The following is a 24,854-nucleotide window of genomic DNA, read 5'->3' as shown; positions in this document are numbered from 1 at the left end:
ACTGTTTTAAATGGGCCGACCTTCCCATACTCCCCCAGGACTGGTCTTATCTGTGTCTCTGTATTGCACTGACCATTTTCTAAGTCTGGGCGCAAGGGTTAAAAAATTTAGCTCTTACAGTTGGGGTCCATTTACAGATGGGGCTGGTTTAAATCAAATAGGGCTGAAGTCACACTTTCACAATACATGTTTGGCAAATCTTGGCACCAATTTCCTATGAGAAGGTCAGTGCTCTACAATTCCAGAGCAACACAACTGGACTTAAGAGTCCTGTTTTTATCAAACATACTTGTGTTGCATTGTCGATTTCTAAACTGTGAACTTTCTGCCATGTACAGTAGATGAATAGTAAGTGTGCTGAGAGTTTTATCTGCAGCTCAATTGATAAATAACTGCAATAATAAAAGAATCAGGGCTCACTTCCTGTTTATTTTCTGCTTTCTGTTTAGTTTTACTGCATCATTCGCCTACTCTCATGTGCTCTCTATCTCCGTTTTAATTTCCAGTCCCAAGTTTAAACAAGGATGGGCAAATGCTTTTTTCTGCAACAGGCAGGAGGACAAACACAGAGAGAAAGATCACGCCTGAACCAAAACATACATTATTGTTGAACAAACATAATAACCACATACATACTCAATCTTGCAATGTGTTTTCCCGTGACATTAAATGTTCCAGTGTGCTCAGGTTCCATTATCAAGGTGGAAAGTCAACAAGTCTTTGAAATTAAATGCAGGTGTATATGTTAAAAGAAATATTATCCTGGTGGTGATGAAAAAAAAGTAGATGTCTTAGATGTTTTTCATGTATTATTTTGCCCCAAATCAAATTCAAATTTACTCAGGATGTAAAGTTAAACGTTGTTGATACCACTGCTTTTATGAGATGGGCATCAGGTAAAAACACATTGGCCGATCAATTTTGGTGCAAACATGAATTCCTGGTGCTTGAAACATGAACAACATGGTAATTTCAGTGTTTACCTTGCTATAGTCAAGATGAAAAGGTTTTGGAATCTGATAAGGCCATACCTTGAGCAAAACTCACCCAACAACACTTGCTATTTTCAGAATGAATTCCTTGTAATGCTCAAGATATGTGAGAAGATGCCCGCATGCTTAGACCTCACATAATAAATGGAAGCTACTTTACTGACTAGTGCTGGATGGCTTAATCTCACAGACTTCCTCTTGGAGTTATTCTAGTCACGTACTATAAACAAAATAGTCTTAAATCTCTAAAGTTCTACATGAAGGTAGAATATATTCGGCTGTCTGTCTGTGGCATGTAATAGTCAATAAGCCACTGAAAACGATTAGAAATTATTGCTTTTGAGATTCCTTGAGACTGCCTTCATTACGGCTAATTGGATTGAATGGTGCCCACTCATTGGCCTACATTTATACATTTACATCGTATTTAAGGCGCTTAATCTGAATTGCACTGATATCATGAGACTGACATTTAAGCTCTTAAATCCGGAGGATGTTATAAGGGTTTTAGAGGGAGGGAGAAAGAGTGAGGGGGAGGGAGGGAGAGAGAGGGAGAGAGAGTGAGGAAGCAGAAGAAAGAAACCAGTGAGAGGGTCTCAGTGACTGTGTGCTCAGAGAGACAGTAAAGCAGAATGACAGTGCAGGGCTTTTGTTCGAAAGACTGCCAGCATGTCAGTTCCGATGTAACATTTTTATCGACACCCTCCTCGCTGCAACCTGACAGGCGGGCAGGAGCTCAACTTTTACGTTCCACACCAGAAGTTCAGGGTTATCGAAACAGGTTCCCTTGGCAAACTTTGGAGAAAATCTTTCTTTTTTCTCCTGTTGTCTGCTGCTTAAGGAAGTATGCAAGACTGGCAATGTTTATTCACTTGACCTAGAAAAAGCTCTTGGTATAACCGCGCACATATTCTGAATTCACAAGTCATTTTTGATTTTATAGTGGAACTGTATACAGTGTATGGATGCACAATGTGCGCTATTTACTGCATGATTTGTTGTTGTTTTAGAGAATCTCAGAAGGAAAATAGTTTAGGTGTTTGGGGCTTGCAGGTGTCTACATCAGGCAGTGTGCTGAAATAGAGATGGTTCCAAAATGTAAATAGATAAGTATGCTCACTTCGTGTAATATTTATCTTTAACTCCCCATTGTTACCTTCTTCTTACTGGTGCATATCAACCTATTTATTACAGAATTTTGAGTTGAAACAGTTAGTTAATAAATCAATGAGTTGGAGCAAAACATAATTGTTTTGTTGTTGTTTTTAAGCCAAAAATTTAAAAAAAAAAAAAAAAAAAAAAAAAAAAAAAAATATATATATATATATATATATATATATATATATATATATATATATATATATATATATGCCAGTTTCTTCAATGTGACTATTTGCTTATACTTGCTGCACAGCAAAATTCACCCACAGGTCTTTCTGACATGTTGTTTTAGCTAACCACTAACACACAAGCCAGCTAGGAACAAGCTAGCGCTACTCAGTCACAAGAGCTCTCTGAGATTCTTTCTTTTTTCAGTGTGTTGGGCAATTTACTCTATTTGGCATTTTGCTCTCAGGATTGTACATCATTTTACTCAATAAAAGGTTATTTAAGGAGAACAAAAATGCTCCAGGATAACAGAGTCTCTACGGGCGCTAACAAGACAATAAATTCACACCGTTCATTCAGAAGCTCATTCATTCAACTCCGGTCTAATAACTGCCTACAAAATATTCTTCTTTTGTGGACCACTTTATATTCCAAAAGTGCAGGATTAAATAAAAGTTCATGTTGCAGCACAGCTAATAAGCTACAATAGCTTCTTCCAGTCTGTCTCTTCTCGTTCCCTCAAAGGTCAGCGCTGTCAGGACAGGTTGCTATTTGTCAATGAGTCAAAGCTGAACTCAACTCAATATAGACCTATATCTAGGAAAAGGGGGGAAAAAATAATAAATGAATTTTATTGACTGCATTACAATATGAAACTTGTCCGTTTACACACACACATTTTATACTGCCTTTAAATGAGGCCGCTGTTATATTTAGCTGGTTTATAGCACTACCTGGCTGTAAACAGGAAGCGCAGCAGATTACTACACAACTGTCCATCTGGACATTAATACACAATGGAAACCCAAAGCTATTTCACCGGCCACAGACAGACTGTGTTGTTCACTGTAGGGCTCAGTTTAAGCCTGGCAACATACATTCATCCAAATTCACCAGACTGAGCAGGACATAGAGAGTCTGTGTGGAGGAAAGATTCCTTTGAAGTCTAATAAGCAATTATTGACATCTCACCACAATTTCTTCTTAAACTCACTAATCCTGAACAGCAAGTTGTTTGACAGCTTAATTCACTGTTAGTACTTTGATTGCTTTTGACCACCTCAAATGATGCAAGCGTTCCATATTGATCCTGTGCTTTGTGTCTTATGTTTGTTTGCCGATTGCTCAATAATCCAATTATTGCAGCACAGCTTTCGCTGAGCCCCTGTGATGTGTTGAGACACTTCCTTAGCATGCAGAAAGGAGTGAGAAAAGAAGGGAAGGGAAAAGAGAAGACAAGTGGGAAAGAGAGAAAAACTCTGAGAGGAAGACAGACTGCGTGAGATAACCTATGTGGGAGAGAGAAGGAGCTAGAGAGGGAGAAGGGGAGAGTGAACGAGCGAAGGAGAAATAAACCACTAAGGGACTCTGCGGCTGTGTGTGTTCATGTGAGAGAAAGAAAAAGACAGAGGGGGGGAAAACAGGACTGAAAGTCACAGGCAAAGCAAAAGTTACCTTTATAAATGCACTGACCTTGTGCTCTTCACATTAACCTCCCTCTCCAAGAGAATTAGTCTGTATCATTCACACTCTGCTGTTGCTAACTGCACCAATTGATTTCAGTGGACCAGAAAAGGGGAAATTGAATCTCTTGTTACCCTGGCCAAAGACCAAGGGGATACATGCTAATGCTGCACAGACAGACCTGAAATAACAGCCTATGCTCACTGTTAGTCCACTGTTGTCTCTCTGGATAGATCTAGTGTGACTAGAATGGCTCCCTAGGGTGTGAGACTGTTGGAAAAGCTTCATAAGCTGTGGCTGCAAGGGATGGCTAAACTCTTTCGCTGCTTTCTCACTCCTCTTCCGTGTGCGGCGGGTTTCAAATACAGGTAAGGAAAGAGGACAAAAGAATACAGAATGGGCCCAGTGAACAAATATTTTTCAGTGAGTGACATGTAGCATTATAGCATTGTACTGCAGCCATTCTAACCCTATTAAATCAGCAGTGAGTGTATTACTTCTGATTGATGGCCGAGGGCGAGGAGCTCAGACAGATTCATTTACGCAGCATTTGCTCCTCGTTAATAACAACTGATGCTATCACAACAAAAACAAGTTTTCAAATAGTCCTTTGTACGTTCAACCCCGGCACAAAAGGCTTTGGGGTGCAATGAGTTTAAAGAGACAGTTCGACTAAACATGTATGGATTTTTTAAATGCCTCCGGTATACAATAGAAGCTGTAAGTCTCCAGCATGAGGCTAATGTTGATGTTTGGTTCCACGATGGAACACTTCTGCAACAAATGGCTTTAATCCACATAAATTAGAAGAAGTTGCTCAGCAGGAGGCAAAGATTACAGGGATAATGCACGCAGTGTGTGTGTGTGTGTGTGTGTGTGTTTTGTGTGTTTTGGAAAAGAGGGACAACGTGAAGGAGTAGAGAAGTTCCAGAAATGGCTGAGGAAGCAGGAGTGTTTACAGAGGCACGGTGAAAGAGCAGCAGCTGGGGTAAGAACCTTTCAGCAGCATGCCAGAGCTAGCCCACAACAACAACAAAAAAAAGGTGGCACAAGAGGAAGGTTGAATCAAATCAGCAGAAAAAAAGTCTGTGGAGAAAGAGGTCAAACAGCGTGACACAGTGAAAACAGCTTTCTTTTACTGAGAAGCGTAAATGATGTCAAGAAATGTTTAAATACTGTTTTAAATATTATAATTTTGTGGATTTTCTGACCAGGAAATCATGTTGCTTTTGCTGAGGAGGATCCTAATTTAGACAGAGTGGAGACACAGGGACACAAATAAAATCCAGATATGAAAAACAGATCATAGAAATCCCTGTTTCTTTGTGCATCCAGTAGAGAAGGGAATCCTTCATCTTAAATCACAAAGGTGATGTATCTACAGCACATCAACAGGCCATCAGGGTTGGACCTTTTTGGATTTATGAGGCTCCATCATGTAACAAAAAAATAACCTTTTAGATACTTGTACTTAATGTGAATAAGGCTATAAACAGTAGCATGTATGTGTAGGAGCAGTAGGTGTTAAATGGAAATTATGACTTCTGTTTCCTGAGGGGATTTGGTGGTGACAGATCTATTCAGAGCAGCCTGGCACTTTTTTGGTATTTACAGTAACCAGAGTTTGTATGCTTTGGCCATGGGTCCCAGTGAAATGGGCATGCTTCACACACTAACATGGCTGTTATGACAGGCTTTCTCCTATAAAGCCTCTGTGGACAGACAGGCCCTGAGGGCAGAGTACATAAAGAGGAGTCAGTGGCACATTGAGAGGCCATCAATGTGCTACACAGTACATGGTGTCAGAAATCTGGATGTAGTGTGCCAGTCAGGGTTTGGTAGAGGAAGTATATGCTTGATGTGAGATTGACAGACGGCTCTCCCAATTCCACCCTTTGCATCGCTCAGAAAAACTAATTACGCTCTATTTCCTCCTATAAAGCTACTCATTAGCGCTGACAGGTTTCGCAACACGAAGCAGAACAGTGAATAGATAGAAAATGTAGAGCTACAAGCTGCTTTTCTGCTGCACAAAACCCACGTTTCAATAGGGAATCCTTTGTTCACTGTATAAATCTCCATGGGCTAAACTCCTGTTCCTGATTCAATCTCCATGGGCCAAGAGTAATGAAAATATATTAAAAAAAAAAAAAAAGATCCACTCAGGTTGGACCATGAGTATTGTCCTTTAAACAAGAGATCAAGAATCCAGATTTAATTTCTCTGTCTTTATTTTCAGTCATCATAATAGCAAAATCAACACCCTCATACACCTTTCAAATAAGATACTGTACATACACTCCCCCTTCCTTCTCCACCTGAGACCTCTCTCCCATTCTTAAATATTTATACGATGAGCTGAAGATGTCATGTATTTACCCTAATCTTCAGAGTTTCATACACCTCAAACAATGAGATGTAGTGTGTACACAAGGCAGCGAGGGGAAGAGCAGCAGAGAGAGAGAGGAAGTAGAGAAACCTCTGAATCGACAGTATTTCCCTCAGATGGAAAATGTGGGAGATATTCTGAGCCCCAGGAGTATTTGGTTGGGCGAATGTTTTATTTGAACAGGGTGTCTTAGTGGCAAAGCCTGATGTTATGATTTATTAAAAGTGCAGCGTGAAGGGAATTATAACATGGTGAGAAATGGTACATATGTGTGTTTGCGCCTGTAACTGTATGTGCACATGTGACTGCTAGCCTGAAGAAAGAGGACAAGGACAGTACAGTCATATGACTGTGTATTAAACTGTACATAACATTAATTTCTTGCTAGATAGTACAGATCTTCTTGCCATGAATATGATAAAGCTGATAGCATCTATGAGGATATATAGCGGTAATTGTTTTAATTTTCTTTCAGCGGAATTATATTGTGATGATATGATCTACAGCTTGAAGTGGAGCTGAAACAATAACTCAATAAAACAATTCGGGTATTTGAGCCCATGTGATGTGTGCCCTAACCATTTGGCTACCAGGTCACCCTGAAACCTAACTATTTTAATATATGCTTAGTTGTTGAATAATTTTTCAAGCACAAATTATGAAAATTCACTGGTTTCAGCTGTGACCAATTACTGCGTTTGTCTTTTATGATTAAAAGAATTGAATATCTTTGCAATTTGAACCATTGGTTGGATTAAACAAGCAATCTGAAGAAGTCACCTTTGGTTTTAGGATATTGTGATGGGCATTTTTCACCATTTCCTGACATTTTATAGAGTAATCAATAAATTATTTTTAAAAAATGATCGTAAATGTATTTATTAATTGTTAGTTTGCTGAAAAATGATAATTAGTTTAATATAATAAATACCGAAAATAATTAAATAAATCAAGATAAATGCCCATCACAAGTTTCCAGAACCTAAGGTGTCATCTTCCAATTCCTTTTATTGATTAACCTTAGATTTTTTTTTCTTTTTGGTCTTTTGCCTTTATTAGAAAGTTTTTAGTGAAGATGTGGACAGCCAACATGAGGAGAGAGAAACAGGTGTGACAAACAAAAGAGCTCCCTGAATGCAGCTCAGTGCAACTGAGCATCAGTTTAATTAATTTTGTGTTTGACATTTGTATGTGTATTTGCCAGAATTGAGCCTGAGATACTGCAGTGACATCATGTGCATCTTAATCACTAAGCCACCACGAAGCTGTTCAATTCCTTATTTTGTCTATGATAAGTAAAAAAAAAAACCCCAAAGAGATTTAGATTATATTATGAGATGGAGAAAAATTACAAATCCTCACATTGCTACAAATGCTTGTCATAAATAACATCAAACATTTAATCAGTTATTATTAATAATATTGTTGTTATTATTATTAGTTGTTTATTCATGTTCTGTAGATGGACAAATTTATTTTTTTAGGATTCATATGATTGATCCAAATTAATGACTCAAGGAATTTTGTATGATTTCATGTGTAGCCTGACAGAACTGGCCAGCAAGTAAGTCAGTATCTGTGGAAGAATACAATTTAAATATTTCCTTTTGCTTACTCCCTAGTCCTGTCTGTCTCTGTCCTCTATCCCCCTATTCTCTGTATTCCTCCAGTCTGCCTCACTGTGCTGACATCCCTGGAAGTGGCCAGCCCAAAAGGTGACATGGGCGCCTGCCCTGTCAGGGCAGCCACATGCACCACTGCATATCTTTCACCCCATTAAATATACATCAATAGTCAGCCATACCTGTGAGGCAGTACTCACCTGGGCCAAGGTTATGATGACTGATGTTATTTTTAACCTCATGTTTTGAACAGGAAGTTGTGTTTTCAGCAACAACATGTGTCACATGTAAGTGCGTGATGATGAGAGGGATGAGTGAGAGTTAAACAGTTGATAAAAAAAAAAAAAGCCTTTTCCTCTTGATGTTAAGTTTTTGTCTCTCCCCAACTCCCCCCTCTTCCTCCTCGTTCTCTCTGCACACAGCCGACACATCTCTGCGCAACACATAAAAAAGACTCTGGTGTTAAGGCAAGTCTGGGCATTGTGTGGAGATGGTCGAGGCCTGGTGCAGACCTTATGACAGAGGTGCAGGGGATAAACATGCATGAGTCACAGACATGTTATCTCCATCTATCTGTGGCACTGCATCTATCTGTGGCAGAAAAATAAAAAATCAGCTCCCATACATCCCTTTTGAATAAAGCAGTGCTAGCTGAAATCATTCAGTAGTTCTGTTTCCTCTTTGTTACGGCCAATCTGGTCAAACTTCTTGGGATTCGTGCTTTGTCTGAAATGAGAAACTTGAGAAATGTTGATCTAGTTTGTTGGATTGCACCTGCTCAGATAACAATGCCAGCGTAGCCTAAATCAGACAGATGAAATATTGTCTTTACAATGAGACATTTCAGAAAACCATAGATATGCATTGTGCACTGCAAGGACAGACCTTGATTTAAGATCTGGGATAGATTAAAAGGTTGGATAAAAATTTGGTTGTGGTCAGTTAGATTAGTCAGCACATACTGTACATATGTCTTCCTTTGATAGCTCATTGTGTAGACTGAAGTTTTCCGTTTTGCACTAGTTTTTTACTGGAACCTAATTGCACTATGTCCCTCAGCAGGTGTTGCATTGTTCATCCAGTGGCCATCTGGGCCCGTAATCCTTTGGAGGTGAACACACTGAATTTGAAAAAGGTCATTGCACAGACACATCTAGTTTCGCCCAACATTGTGTGTGGGTGTGTGTGTGCGTGTGTGTGTACTTGTGCACGTCTTTGCCCTCTAACCTTCTTTCTCTTTTGCATTTTGTGCTGCATGTATTGGACATTTTGTACTTGTGAGGTCAGAATCTTAAACTTGACCTTTTAGGAGAATAATGTCGAGCTTTACAATAAGAAAGCCTGATGCTGCTGGACGAACTGTGGTCCTAATCCTGTTGAACCAGTCATTGTATTTGCTCTGGACTGATGGGCATTAACCTGAACCAATCTCTAAACATTTATTAACAGTATACAGAACTCCAGCTTTAAAGAATCTCCATTTGAACATTCTACTAGGACGCCTTATCTAAAGATACTATATATCATATCACTATGCAGAAACATTTTGAAGATCCATATATCTATAGCTGGATAGTTGATAAATCATCAGCACGTTTTTGTTCATTACGTCATTGGCTCCTGATAGATGCTGTCAGCAGCACTTTGAGATAAGTGGGTGAGCGGAGGCAGGACTTCTAGCTGGGTATACGGCTGTTCTTCTGCTGTTGAACCTGTCAAATACTATTGAGAGGCTGACTGGAGAGCAGCTCTCAGCAGTTCTGGAGCTAACATGCAGAATGTGCTGCCGTAGTGCTAACCACCTGGATCTTAGCCAACCAGAGACTTGGCTTTGGCTCCTCTACACAGCCCACTTTTTGAGGTTGTGGTTTCATACCCTGTGACTTCAGTGAACCACTTCACTATTAACTATACATACAATAAACACTCTAGGCAGGTCCGCTTGGCAGCCCCATAGCTAACTTTAGCCCTCAGTATGTACGTTAATCTACAATGATTTGTGTGTGCAGCGTTTCCCCTTTGCTCACACTGGACTTGCTGCCTGCTCTTCCTCCATGTATGTCCCAGCAGAATTGTAAATGACTGGTGGGTGGTGAGGATAATCGCATGTGACAGCTAATGCGTAGGGTTGCTGGCAACATGTGTCAGCGCCAGTGTACATTAACCTACATTCATATTGAGGCCTTTTTGAATCACACGGGAAAGGAAAAGGCCGCTTTTGAATTCTGAATTTTGAAGATTTTTTTGGCACGCTTAATTTCTCTGGACTCACAAGCTTAGACCATTTAGTTTTTAAGGTTTTAGCAATTAAATTGCTAACCTTCTGTATACTGTAATCTTATTGACCAAACCCCTACTTAAAAAGGTAAATGTAAACAGGAGTTGGTTGTGTACTAACTGTTGCTAGAAAGTGGAAAACAGAGGTAAGGAGTGTGTGGCATGGAGGTGGCTCAGGTCAGGGCTGATCCCTTAAAGATAATCTCCCTCTCGAGGGATTTGTTTTTCTCTATGTCCTAGGGCCTCTAAGCTGAGTTTGGAGGTCACCTGCTGCACAGGCAACCAGACACATTTTTAAGGAGCCAGGTATTGCAGTTAGTGGCAGAGAGCAAAGTAAGCAGGAAATAGAGTTGAAAATGAACACAAGGAGAGGCCAGGTGTAGAGTTCACCCATGCCACTGAAATCAAAGGATTTGCATCTATAACAAAACCAGTTTTAGCAGTGTAGCTTTGAAGTGGTCCATTTGTGTTTATGTTCATGTCAGGAAGCCAGATTAGAGTAAATTCTGAGCCATGTTTCACAAAGGTGGTGAAAACAGTCTCCTTTTTGTGTATTTAGATAGATTTGAGCCAACTATTGTGCTTATTTTTGTTGTCATCATGTAGGTTTATGCTCAGGAGAGAAATGTGATTTAAGTCACTGAACTGGTATTTCATGTTCCTTCATGTGTTGAACATTTTGTGTTGAATACTAGGCTCTTGTTTGCATGGTTTTTCTCCGATTCCCATGCCTGGAAATCAAGCTGATGCCCAGCAATGTATTTCTCAACATGTTAGCGGAACTCTGTTCCCAGCTGTTGTTTTGGCTGCTTCTGTTTTTAGCAAAGGATCCTGGAAACTTGGTGCTAAAATCAGAAACTTTTGGGATCAGTAACAGATCAGTGTGAGGAGCACGTGAGAACTTAAGTTCTTAAAGGCAGTAAAGATACTTTTGTACAGTCCATCAACACAGTGCTGCAGGACATGACAAGATTTGTGAGGCTGCTACAGAGCTGCATAAATGAATAGGAGGATTGTTTTATGAGGATAAATTGAGCACAGTAAAGACTGTAGTTGTGTTGTTTTGTATTGTAATGTGTTCATCTTGCATGTACAATTTTTAACTGGGCTATTGGGTTTCACTACATTTGGCAGGTGCTTGATGTTTTGTCCATCTCTCGTGGCATATGACAACTTCCAGCTCTGGAAAATGTCTCTCTGAATGGAGAAAGTTTTTGAGGTAACCAGACTAACGTGTGGGATTTGCACCCATAAACCTTCTTCTCAGCCTTGTACAGATAGGTTATTTCCAAAGAGTTCCTTGAGGAATTGGAGATCTTTGGCCTGGTTCATGCTTTGTGTGTAAATAAACTCTGTGGACTGCATGTGGTCACAAATGAACGAGTGGGTGTGTTGACCTCATAAACTGTATAGGAACTGTTTCTTTTTCTTATTGTGGCATTATGCAAAAAGCTGAATTTTAATATGGCTGCACTAAAGTTATGGAGTTTATGTGTGAAGTTTGCAAACCAGGAAAAACATGCACACCAGCATTCATTAATAGCACATTAGCTTTCACACAGAGTGTAGGTATGTTGTGCTGCACAGAATCCATGAACGAAGCTTTGGGCATGCAGTGGCCTAATTTCATACTGTATGGATGTGATTGGTCCCTCGTTGCCCTTGACAGGCATGAATTACGGGAGTTTCCAGCCACGATAATCCTCCCCACCAGATAATAACACCCTGCCACATCTCCCTGAGACTCATGCCTGCATGCTTTACCACTTAGCCAAAATATCTCAGGTGTTTTGTTTAATTGTGAGACAGTGAGTGATTTACATGAAGTTAAAGTGGCCAAACAGCACTGGCAGGTTATAAGTAGCTGAGTTTCAGTCCTGCTGGCCTAAAAGTGTCTACTGTCTGTCCTGGGCCGTTCAGCTGCTGCAGCATTCAGAAGAAAAGGTGAAAGTTCAGCAAAGAGTGAAGTTGATGTTTATAGCTGTTTGTGGAATTTAGAGACAGGTACAGCTTCAGACATGTTAAGTGCAAACTGGATACGGTGTGTAGATCTGAATGATACTGTAGTCTGTATTGGCCCTTAGACATAGCCTCTAGCAACTCCCTAAAGAGGGCCAAGTGTGAGTGTGTGTGCATTTCTGGACTTGTCTTGTTTCTGTGTTTACACTCAAAACAGTGGATTTATAGAAAGATAATCAGAAATGATTTTCTGTCACGGGGAAGGTCACTTGAAGTTTGTCGGCATAAGCCTTGGAGGGGAGACAACACAACAGCTTGGAATTTAAAACAAGGAATGCAATCACAGCTGGGATACCAGACTCGATCAGACAGCAAATTTGCCGTTTCTGTGGTGAAATGCATTTTATTTGACGGTGAAAATGCCTCATTTGCCTTGTGCTTTAAGTCTTTATTCATTGTGTTTTACCAGGAAATCAGAGCAAAATTCTTCACTTTGAAAATGAAAATGACTATTTCTCCTTTCTGGAATGTATGAAACACTAAAGCACAACGGTCTAAGCTTATACACTTTTTCTTAACCGTGTGAGACAGCCAATCAGAGTAGAGCATACTGTAACCTTAACACAAGTGTAACACAAACCTGCCAAAGAGGAAATCTCACATTTCTGTATGCTCAGGTACTCTGCCCAATGCCAGGGTCACCTTCACCGGAAAAATAAATCCCTGGTGGCTCTCTAACACTACCCATAAGACCTCTCTCCCTTTGAGAGGCGGTGAGTGGGTGTCAACCTAATGTTTATACTGTCTGCTCATGGTTATGTAAGCCATTTTGTCCTCTTTCTCTTTTTTTCCCTCTCTCTCTCTCTCCATCTCCCTCAGCTTGTTTCAACTAATCTACCTTTACCTTTCCAACATGCCAAGTTGTGTGTTACATAAATATTCTTTGAACTGGTCTAGCTTAAGGTTTTTCAGCATACCAAGGTGTGTATTACATAAATATTGTAGGCCAGACTGTAGAGAGGTACTGTACCATGGAAGCTGTGTTTTTTTTTTTGGTTTTTTTTTTCAGAGTCAAGGATGCTTCTCTTTCATGAAGGGCAGGTTCAGGGAGGCTGTGGTACTTGTCTGAACTATCCCTGTGATAACAGCCTCTACAATGAACGAGTCAGTGTGTCTGCTCAAACACACGCACAAATCTATCTTTACAGTGGGCGGCTCTACAGCAGTGTAAATACAGTACAGTACACAGATCTGTCGTGTGCATGGCAGACAGCGTTACATGCATGATGAGGACATTGTTTTTCTATACAACAAAACTCTCTCTGTGGTTCAGCAGCTTGCTTACTGACTCAGTCATGCTAATGTACTTTGTGCGGGTCACAGGGTTCAGTCTTACCACGTGGGCCCGACTGTCCTCCATCATACAGCCATTCTCATGGCCCATTATTCACCCATAATGATGTTATCTTGATAACCTCAGAATAACTACGGCCCCTTTGACTTCCTTTATATCTCTAATTTGTCAGCTTTCTTCAACTCCATGCTCCGTTTCTATGGCAACTAATTGCTCTAGTTATGCCACGCTCAGCTGACTTCTGACCTTTTCTCGTGACCCATATTGACCTGTTTATGGTTAATGGATTAAGAGAGAGATAAAGAGAGAGAGAGAGAGAGAGCAGCTTCAATTGGCTGCTGCGATTTTAAAGTACAGTGTTTCCGGATTCTGATAAATCTTTGGCTTAAATAACCATCCTTTCTAGTCTTATAGCTCGCTGATTTAGCATTCCTTCCACAGCTGAGCGAGGGTAGAGATATTTGAACCATTTGGAGAATGCTCCCAGTGTGACATCCGAATTACTTGTAGAAAAGCATGAAGCTAATTTGAGCCCAAACATCTGTCCTGTGGTTCGTCCTCACACATTTTAGTGGGCACAGTGGGCTCTGTCTGGCTTCAAGCTCTCACATTTCTTTTGCTTTTGTCATTTCATTAATACTTTCCCTGAGCAGCACGTCGGTCTGCAAAGCAGCGAAAGGGGCAGCAAGAGTTAGTAGGAGATACAATTTGTGCTTGTACATTTTGGTGGGAAGAAATAGGCATTGTGTACTCCTGCTCATCTGTATCCTCATGGGAAATAAACAGCAACTAAATCAGTTGTTAGCTTTGTGTGTTATCTTTAAAGATGAAAGGACACTGAAAACAATGAAACCGCTGCCCTGGGGTTTCTGTAGGAAGGGAAAAAAGCAACAACTGGAGCGAAGAATGAAACCTTTGATCTATGCAGTCAGTCCCATTGAGTTAGTCTGAGACTGTACCCAGAAATAGAGAAGACAGGGGTCAAGAAAAAAAAAAGCCATAGACCCAGTTCACAGAAGGGAACTGGGAACAGTCGTAGACATTATTTTAGAGATACTGGTAGGGATATTAGATTATTTTTTGCAGAAATGAAAAATGTCTTGTATTTAAGGATCAAGCTGAACAACATTTTTTGTGTTAATATTCTGTACAGTACAGCTTACTCCCAAAAAACATCTGTAGTCAGTCAGCATTATCTCTGCAAATTTGCTTCTTGTGCTCTGTGGCCCTGTGTTTTCAGTATATGCTGAAGGGTGACACCAGGTTCTGCAGGCAGGTATTAACAGTGTGAACCGCTGGCCTTAACAAGATATTCTTTCCAGTGGTACATTATCATTCAAGCTTTCATTGAAACAGACATAAATTTTGACCTCAGAATATTTCAAGCTGTGAAAATGACAAGCAAAACAAAAAGGAAATTCACTTGGCGTGGCCTAGCCTTCAAAAATGGCGCACCACTTAACCACAGTGTCCCAATTTTGATTTTGTTGCATGTCAATCCCTTATTCTTTCAAGCTCATTAAAACATATTTCCATCATTATTCTTGCACATACCGTACACTGACAAACAGAAGGCTAATATCTCTGCTGAAACAGCCTGATTTGGGAATGTCTGTTCGCTTGTGTTTAGTTTTGGGCTACTGGCAGCCATCGGTGCACAGTCAGTGCAGCCTGGCCTGTCTGCTCTGGTTTCATAAGCAGAGAGAGTGAATGACCTATATACTTCTCTGAGGGAGGGGAAGTCACCTTGTTGGTGGACCAGCAGGCAGGCATGCTGGTGCACAGCAACAAGGTCTTAATGTGCAGCACTATTAAAGCGTTGACCACTGACTTGATATTAGACGCATACTTTAGAGGGATGTCTCAGATGCCGCTTTTGTTGTTTGGCCTCAAACTTAGTGGGGCTGTTTTTCCTGGTGTGGATCATCTTACTTGTTAACACTGCTTTGTGATGGTGTGAAAAGGCCAATGTATAGTGGAATATTCAGTAGATTAACATGCTGAAAAACACACCTTCACATGGAGTGGATTTGCACATGCACATGCACATGCACACATACACACACACACACACACACACACACACACACACACTCGCATTAGCTGAAACCATGGGGCCCAGTGCCAGAAAGATCTAGTCAGACAAACACCTCACCAGAGACTCCTCTAAGCGTCCTAACAAATTGAATGTGTGTGTAGATGGACAAGAGGGAATTAGATCAGTGGTCCTGATTGTATCTGAGTGTGCTGTTGCTGTACCCCTTTCCAGCAAGTCCCCTGGAGGAAATGTGTGTGCGTGAGAGAGAGAACGGGGCAGAGAGACAGAGGGAGAGGGAGAGAGAGAGCGCTTGGCAGCTGGTTTGATGAAGGATGTAAGGAGAATGTTAACCAGACAATCACCTTGCATGTTATTGATTGAGATGGGAGAGAGGTAATTAGCACAGAAAAGAAGGGGAAGCTGAGGCCACTTTTAATGTTTTGATACAAGGTGTTCTCTCTCTGTACCCATCTACATGTTGTGTTCTTTGCGTGTGTTTTGTGTTCATATGCATGAAGGAAAATTTATCAAATATTATAGTGCGTATCAAAATTTTTCAATCTGATGTGTATAGACCTTACCTTGAATGCATGCGACTTTGAATCCACTCAAAATGGAAATGTATACATGTATAATTTTTTTATTATATGTGAGAGCCACCTGATTCAGTGTCAATCCATTAACAAGTAGCAGAAATAAGTAGCATACCCTAGTATAATGAGCCTATTACAATTTTATTCACACCATTAAGCTACATGTCATGTGCCCTCCTCCACAGAGCAAACCTGTTCTGTAAAATGATGAATCCATGTCATCTTTCAAACTGAAATGTATTTAGTGCCTTTTTCTGCTTTTTAAATTTCCTTCGTTTTTTCTCTCATCCCATCTTTTGACTTACATCTCAATTAGCTTGGGGTTGGTTTGGAAAAAAGATATATTCTTAATGTCCCTGGGTGAGCACTGGATATAATATTGGACTTAGCATTGAATCTACATATAGTATACGAATAGAGCCCAGTTGTTTTTTTGATTTTTGAAGCCAATGCAGATTTTGATACCTGAGATTTTAAATTCCAAATCTAAAATCTTTTTTTTTTTAAATAGAAAAGCATAGCATAAACAAACACTTCATAAGGAGCCCTTAAAGTTTGTTATCAAAACATTGTAACCAAGATATATACCAAAAAAAATGTGTTAGTGCTCTCATTGCCACTATAGGCGCGACTATATGGCATTACTATGTTTCTAAATAACATCAAAAGTAGCTTTGGCATTTCACTCCTGCAACTTCATGTTATTTATCAGCTGATATAAACACCGATTCTGTCTGCCTATCTCAGATAAGCTAATATTTTCTGATACTGGCCTGGTGATTTATCTGCCATGCTCCAGTACTGACAATGTACAGGTGCCCTCTATGGACAACCATATTTGCCACATTTACAAAATTATAGATGTTACTAATCTCCTGCTGAACTCTCCTCCTGAAGTTTGCAAATTAAAATAAACGTCTAAACTGATAAAGCGCCAACAAGCAATGACATTTAAGAAGTTCAATCAATTAATTGGCCAACAGGTTAGTATATTTAACTGATCATACTGTAATTCAAACAGGACACACATATTACAAGTGAGCCTACATGTGACAGAAAATGCATGCACTGCTTATATCAAAGGTTGTATTATTGTTAAATTTATGATCATCAAAGTTTAGCCGGTAAATTATCACAATATAGATTTTATGTAACATTGTCCATCCCTGTTTAAAAGCACTCAAGTCTTTTTGACTTCTTCAGACATGGCAGTGTTTCCCTTTAGTACCTGGATTCATAATAGATCAACTATAGACAGACATCATCTATTACTTTTGACCTTTAACGCTCATCACCACACTTGCATGAAAAGGTGAACTGTAGCTGTTAGCTAATTGTCTCATTTAGGGCTGCATCAGTAGGAACATACTGTACATTCTGAGCTGTAATGGTCAGGTAATTGTAGAAATCAGTCAGTGGTGAAAGCAGCAAATGATGCCAAAGTAAACAATGCCTTGGATAAGGCAGAGGTGCAGCAGAGTGTCTTCAGTTCTGTTGCCTGTTGGTTGTAGATCAGAGTAAATGACGACATGCTGCCGTACTTACAGGTCAGCACACATCAGAACTGAGTCTCACCTTTGATCTTTGACCCTAAACTGGTTGCGCAGTTTATACTATTACAGTGTGATTTTTGCTCTATTATGGTTTATGTTATTTTAGTTTACCACTCAACACTTTTTCAAGCCAGAGCAGAAAAGTGTTTTGGATCCTACTTAAATTTGACATCCTGCTCTATGTGTCTGTGCTTATTGAATTTAAATAATCTCCTCTATAATTCTGTCATTGTCATCTCTGTTAGCCTGGTGAAGCTATAAATCAGTTGAGTGGAAAGCCCTCCTCTCTTGGTTGGCAGACATCTTTATGGCCAGCCACATTGTGCTGCTACTGTACTGTGGGTCATAAAAACCCAAGAATGTTTCACAATGTGTATCAGGCTGTAACGCAGAGGACGGGGACATTCTGCCCTGGCTTTGTTGTAGACTTTTGAAAAGTCTTTGTTGATTTATGCCTGGTCTGAAAATGTGTGTGTGTGTGTGTGTGTGTGTGTGTGTGTCCTTTCAGCTCGCCATTGAGACAACCGTCCTCGACAGTCAAAGTGTGCCTGGTTTGTGGAGACGAAGCATCAGGATGCCACTATGGTGTCGTGACATGTGGAAGCTGCAAAGTCTTCTTCAAAAGAGCTGTGGAAGGTACGGCATTAACCCCTGTCCAAACAAGATGTCACTGTTTAGGGCTTTTCTGCAGCGGCTGAGAGACAGAAATACACTGCAAGTTCAGAAAATCACTAGCAAATGAAGACAACATCTTCACCACTTTGACCACAGGCACGTCAAGAAACATATCTGTGAAAATTAAAAACGCACAGGCAGCACAAAGAAATTGTCATTCATTCAATCTAAGTATGAAAATCAAAATAAGCATCAATAGCTGATTTTCAGACATCAACGACGAGTGGTCAACATATTCATTACAGATAAACCTTATTGAATTGAAGTGCATTTCTGTTTTTGCTTGCTTTTTCTGTATTTGCAGCATGTTTCTTTATCCTTCGCATGTGCTGTCAGTTTGGTGAATGTGTTGCTTAATTACCTTCTGTTCTATTTATATGCAGTGTTTTTTTTTCTATGTATGTGTTGTGAATGTGGTCAAGATGTCTTTTTCCATTTGCTTATGTTTTCTTTTGTTCCTCTCATACAGAACATTTTTATTCTATAGAGAAAAGTGACACAGTAGTAGTACTCTCATCCTAAAACCAATTCTCAGCAGGAGACAGCCACTGTACCAGTATTATGCTGTTATTCAGCAAGTTTTATTCATATTGCATTATGCCAAAATGAATACCCACAATTGCTTCAGTGAGTATCAAATAATTTCAAACAATATCATCTTAACTGACAACTGCAGCATTCAGAGTTATTGGCAGACGTTTTGCTCAATTCATTAACAGTGGTTCGTAGGGACTACCTGATGCCAAGTAAGTTTAAATGTGGTACATGCATAAAGCTTTTCCAACTGGGACCTATCACTGAGAAAATGTGTGAAAATACAATAACTTCTCTCAATAGTTTTCACATTTTTCAGATAATCACTTTTTTCTTGACAGAACAACGGCTGAAAAGTTCAGTTCAGGGCACAGGAAAGCTGTGAAGCACCTTGTTCTTTTCAGCATTTTTCGAATAATAATTAATCTATGGTAGATGTTGGTTTTAATTGCACTACTACGTTTTATGCAACAACTAGTATTTTATCTCAGTGGACCTCTTGTATATTTATTATTTCCAAAAGATCATTACAATTACCAAAAGCAGGCATTACATTTATAGCCAAGCTGGGGGGGGGGGGGGGGGGGGGGGGGGGGCATGAAGTAGGTAATTCTCCTACAGCAGCCCTTTATGTTATATTTAGCTTGGGGAAAATCAGCAGCACCATAATGTGCTTTTCATTTTGTGCCTGTTGCCTGAGGCGTTGGCCTAACTCATTTAGATGAGTGTTTGAATGCAAAACACACTCTTACACACCCAGTGTAGGAGAAAAAAAAAAAACAAACACGCAAACAAGCCTGCCAGCCAGTCATTAGGCCCTCTAGGTGTTTTCCTGACCATTGGAGGAATCACACTCATTTCAAATCAAATCCTGCTTTAATTTAATGATATTTACACATGGTCATTCTGGAGACCGGAAACCAGATTACATGTGGTTATCAAATCAGACATGGCATTGTTCTTGCTTGGAGCGTGGCCATCAAAGAGCCGATGACAGATGTTAAAGATCTGACTTTGTGTGAGTGCTAGTCAGGTGAGGCTCTGGAAACCTCGGATCTCTAGATGATAGAACCGCTAAACTAACTATTTGTCTCTTGTATGATTATAATTAAACTGATACTGGCTCATTGATTGTTTAATACCCTTAATATCCTTCCACTTTTCCTCCTATGAAAGCGTAATAAGGGCAACCTATACGGTGTTGTGATGTCATTAAGGTTGAGTGCGAAGTGTGTGCCCTTCTGATGTGCACAGCGAGCTGTTACCTTACTTGACCCCTCCACAGCTGCCACTGTGGTGGAAAGAGAGAGGTAAGGTGTAGGGAGGCAAAGGATGAAAATAGTGAGAGAAGGATTTTGCAAAGTGAAGAGAGACAGAGGACAGTGAAACAGATACAGCGAGGGAGGGGGGGGGGGGAGGACAAAGAAAAAGTCAGACGCAGACAGAGAGATAAAGAGAGGAGGAGCAAGAGACAGGGAGAGGGTGGAAAGTGATGTGTCAGCAGTGAGCACAGGAGACGTGTAAGTTAGGACGTGAGGAGACGTATTACTCCTCCTCTCCACCAGTATTTCCTCCTCCTTCTCCTCCTCTTTTCTCTCAAAGTTAAAAACTTTGACTCAGTATGAAGAGATATAAAAGAAGACTGCAGAGAGTGGGCATCTGTACAAGGGGAATAATCCAGCCCATGCTTAATTTCTTTTGGCACCGCCTGCCTCAGGGGACACAACTTTTCGGTCGGCTGTAGCTCATTAGACGACTAACTGGCTCAAAGCCCTTTACTACAGAGCTAGTTAGAATTCTGGAGTCATCAACAAATCACATGAAATTCTCTGACTGTGGAGGGTCTGGTTCCCCCTTTATCCAAGTCAGTCAAGTCATTGTGTTTGGTAGCTTTATTTTACATCGGTAGAGCTTGGCACAGTTATTATTTGAAGTCTACATTTTAGGTTTCTTTGTAGACCATCTGTTTGGAATATCTACTGGCCACACAAGCCTTTTACTTTCCAAATCTGGGCACTAAGAGTCCTCCTCAAGAGGGCATATATTCATTCCACTTAATTTTTTTCATATCTAACAGAAGGCACAGCCAACTGTACACTCTAAAGTTTATCACTGTGGTCCCGGGAAATATATAGAAATATCAAATAAAGTGCTGAGTATACTCTGGCTGTAAGCTTTTTAAAATGCCCTCAATTCATTCTTTAAGCATTCAGAACACAGTGCATATGCACACTCACTTATTTTTATAAAAGAAACATTCATCCACCTGCTCTCCTATTCACTACAAGTCATGCAGTTTATCTTACACAGTATGGCAGCTCTTATTGTACTCACATTTTATTTACCGCCACATTTTAGATGTTCTTATATCGTAAACAAACATACAACAGGGGCAATAGCTTTTATAAATCTTACAAGCTTTGCAACTGTATTGCTACTGTTGACTTAACTGTCAGGTGCAAATATGGAGACAATTAATAGGCTGTGTTGAAATGAATGAATTCTTCAGAATAAACTTTCTGCGCTGCAGAAAAATGCCTTCTGACAAACAGCAGTTCATAAATATGTGTTATCATCGCTAATGAAATGTGGAAACTGGAAATAGCTGAATGCATTCATATGTGCTTCTCCCCTGAATCCACTCTACTAAAGACTAGTTTGTTGATACAAGGCAGCTGCACTCAATAAACGACTCCATGTGGAGCGCATTTGAAGAGTTGAACGCCAGCTTATTATTCACATGTCATCAGTGGCTTGGCATGTCTGCTCTTTGTAATAATACTAGGCACTGCTTTTAGCTCACTAGCTGTTTTTGCTGGTCTCTTAGTGAACTGAGAGCTTTACAAAGACATCAGTCAACCTTGTTATGGCCTCAATGTGTTCTCCAATGTAACTGGGTCGTGGTTTCCATGGAGCTCGTGTCAATCTAAAAACCTGTCCTTCAGCACCGCCTCTGTGGGAGAGGTCATCTGAGGACACGTATCGCACTGCTTCTGCTTTGACTGGCAACTCTGGCATCCAATAATATGTTTCTTAGATCAGAATGGAGGAATAAAGGCCTCCTCCCTCCACCGCTGGAGTGAATACTTCAGGTTATGTGTGTGTGAGAGGCTCATGTAACAACGGCTGGAGAGAAGCCATTTAGCAGTGTCCTCATCCCGGCTCCTCAACACATGTCTCACATCAGACATTCTTTGATCAAAAACTGCTTAAAACATACAAACACAATCACAGGCACAAGGCTGCGATACAACCATGCATTGGCACACACTTCTTCATCAGTCGTGAAGAAATTCAGGTGTACTGCATTAGATAGAAATGATTTCAGCACTACAATGTATAGTATATACACTGCATTTTGTTGCCTGTGAGGCCTCTTATTACAGTAACAGGCAGGCCTACACTGTATGTTTGGCGCACATGCATGATTATATAACTCCCTTATATGCATACACTACTTCCTCCATGCCCTCAGTTCCCCTGGCCCCGGGCTGACCTACAGGGCTGACCGCTCTCTGGTGGATATTATCTGACCTCCATCTCTTCCTTCTCCCTGGTGATACCTTTGTTCTTTGACATCAATGCAAAAAGTATCCAGTGTAGATAGTGGGTTACACCTTTTGTGTTCAACCAAATAAGCAGCGCCAATCTGATGGGCTTTATCGGCGTCTTCACTGATGATTGGTTTGTTACAGATACAGTACTAGGAGAGTGTTGTGGCATTACATTGTAGTGCTAGTATGCTGTAAATGTGCATATCACATGCACTTGCTCCGTACATGAAAAATCTTATATGAAAAGGTAGCAGATAAGAAACCGAACACATTCTTTCTGTTTTCCTTAAAAATGAGAGTTTAAGGCATTCAAGTAATGTTTCAATAGACATAAGATTATGTTTTCAAAACAGCTTTGATGATAAAGGAGGTACTGAGGGGTGGGTATATTTCTGTTGTAACAGTTGCCTGCCTTCTCTGATTTGAAAAAAAAAAAAAAAAGTCTAATTCATTTCTGACTTCAAATTGTAAGATCAAACATACGTTTTCAACTTGTACAAATAAATATTTGAATGTGTTGGTGAACAATTTGGTGGTGTGCTACTGCTGGGAATAGAGCTATATTGAATTGTAAGTGAGAGTACTGTAAGGTCAAATTCGAATCGAACTGCTTCTATCATAAACCTGACCATAATTGGCTTCTCTTGTACATGAGACACTTGCAAATACCATATTGAGGCCTAAATAAAGATTAAATGCATTATGTATAGTACACAGAGAGCAGATGGGGAATATCTTTGTGAGAGGAAAATGCACTGGACAACTGTCTGAGATATAGCACGCTATTATAGAACAGGAGACATTAGTAAACAAAATAACAGCTTCTATTTACATCCTATTTTAACTTGTGCAGCCTCTCTTTATAATGATCCAGACAGGGAAACTTAATTGTGTAGAGCCCCATCCAACACAGCTGTTTGTGTGTTGTCCAAAGAACTGGAGTAGCAGAGCTATTGCAAGGCAGTGATTTGCATATTGCTGGCCCAGTGGTAACAACAATTACATCTCTGAGAGGCCTGTCTTTTGGTTGTTTTGTATTTTGGCTATGTAATTTCGGTTGCATAAATACCGATGTATGACGATCACAGAATTGACCAAATGCTTTGCGAGTGGATAATTAAATGGCATTAATCCATGAGACTGACTAGATTTCAGCACATTCTTTAGTTATATTCCGTCTTCTGTCTGCAGTACCGGCATGCAACTCAGAAATTTGCTTCCTCTGCCAAATGTCATTCAGTGAGTCACACTAGTATTATTGATGTGAGTCAGCTACTGTATCTGAGAGGCTATTTTCACAATCAGGGGTCTAAGCACTGTGTAGTGGCTATTTAAATATGTCACGTTTAAGGCAGAATTTTAGAAAAGACCTAAAGCCTGCCTGTGTTTTGTTTGGAAAGCAGATGTACTGTATCTGTGCTGGTGGCAGGAGGACTGCAGGCCAGACTGCTCTTGTTCGAGTGGGGTCCCCACAGGAAAGAGCATTTCCCTCTCAGAAGAATTTCCTCATAACTGATGTATGCTGGAGCTGACAGACAACATAGACTACTCAGCGGGTTGTTGCCAGATTGTGAGATCATTAACTATATGTAGACGTGAGTGGACTCCATTAAAGAGCTATGAGGGTTTCCTTGTAATGGAGAATGCTGACAGAGTGTGCATTGTACCAGCATTTAGTTTTTGGAATGATGTCAAGTTTAATACAGTACAATAAATACAATTTAATACACTCATTAATCTTTATCTTTTTCATGGAGTATTATATGAAACTATCCTGATAGGATTTGGCATTATTTACTGTCTTTAAAGTAAAAACAGGACTGACAGAGCTTTGGATAAGAAGCACAATTAAATATAAGTCAAAATATTAGTTAATAAATTGACCACTTTCAGTAGAGATGAGAGGAGAATTTTTTTGTTCGAGTTTGACATTTTCAAAGGTAACAGTCAAAAATCATCAATAAGCCTGCCATGTGCACATATTCAGAGGTAAACATGAGTGCATTTGAGTGCATGCACACACAGTGCATAAATAAACAACTCCCCCCACTTTCAGATACACACAGTCGCGCGCATACACACCACTGACTTCAGCTGTCTTATAAAGTGTATTTCACTCTAACAATTATTAACAAGATTCACGGGAATGAGCAAAACAGTTGACAGGAAAGCTCCAGACTTTTTAGAATTGCCATTTGGTCCGGCTTATCCGTGTGAGAGTCTGTGTATATGTGTGTGTGTGTGTGTGCGTGCACCAGGGGGGTGGGTAAGGGGATGGCTGTGTTGTATTTCCTGTGTCGCAGTTTACTGTTTTTTAGAGCAAGAAAAATGGGCTTATGTAACGGTCATGTGATTTAGCCAGAAATAGTGGTGGGGCTACAGCTGCTGCCTCTCCTCCTGCAGCTTGGTTCCTTGGCTTTTGGCAGCAGCCAGACAGACACACTGCGCACTACTCCTGCTAGCTCAGAAAACAACTTCTGCTCATTCCTACACAAATACAAATACTGTACTGTAGATGAAA

The 24,854-nt window shown here is 40.2% G+C and overlaps 1 protein-coding gene across 2 annotated transcripts in view; it reads left to right on the top strand.

Annotated features, from left to right (window-relative positions):
• nr3c2 (nuclear receptor subfamily 3, group C, member 2) overlaps positions 1 to 24,854 on the top strand; it is a 71,556-nt gene that overhangs the window by 25,341 nt on the left and 21,361 nt on the right. For both annotated transcript variants that reach the window (XM_071503211.1, XM_071503212.1), the window contains exon 3: positions 18,079 to 18,206. In XM_071503211.1, the coding sequence (XP_071359312.1) occupies positions 18,079 to 18,206 (128 nt within the window). The remainder of the gene's footprint in view (positions 1 to 18,078; positions 18,207 to 24,854) is intronic.

Source organism: Trachinotus anak, unplaced genomic scaffold (genome assembly GCF_046630095.1).
Source record: "Trachinotus anak isolate AG129_WGS33_773 ecotype Australia unplaced genomic scaffold, CSIRO_AGI_Tana_v1 ptg000019l, whole genome shotgun sequence".
Classification (NCBI taxonomy): domain Eukaryota; kingdom Metazoa; phylum Chordata; class Actinopteri; order Carangiformes; family Carangidae; genus Trachinotus; species Trachinotus anak.
The sequence above is the reverse complement of the archived record's forward strand: the minus strand, read 5'-3'. Positions and strand labels throughout refer to the sequence as shown.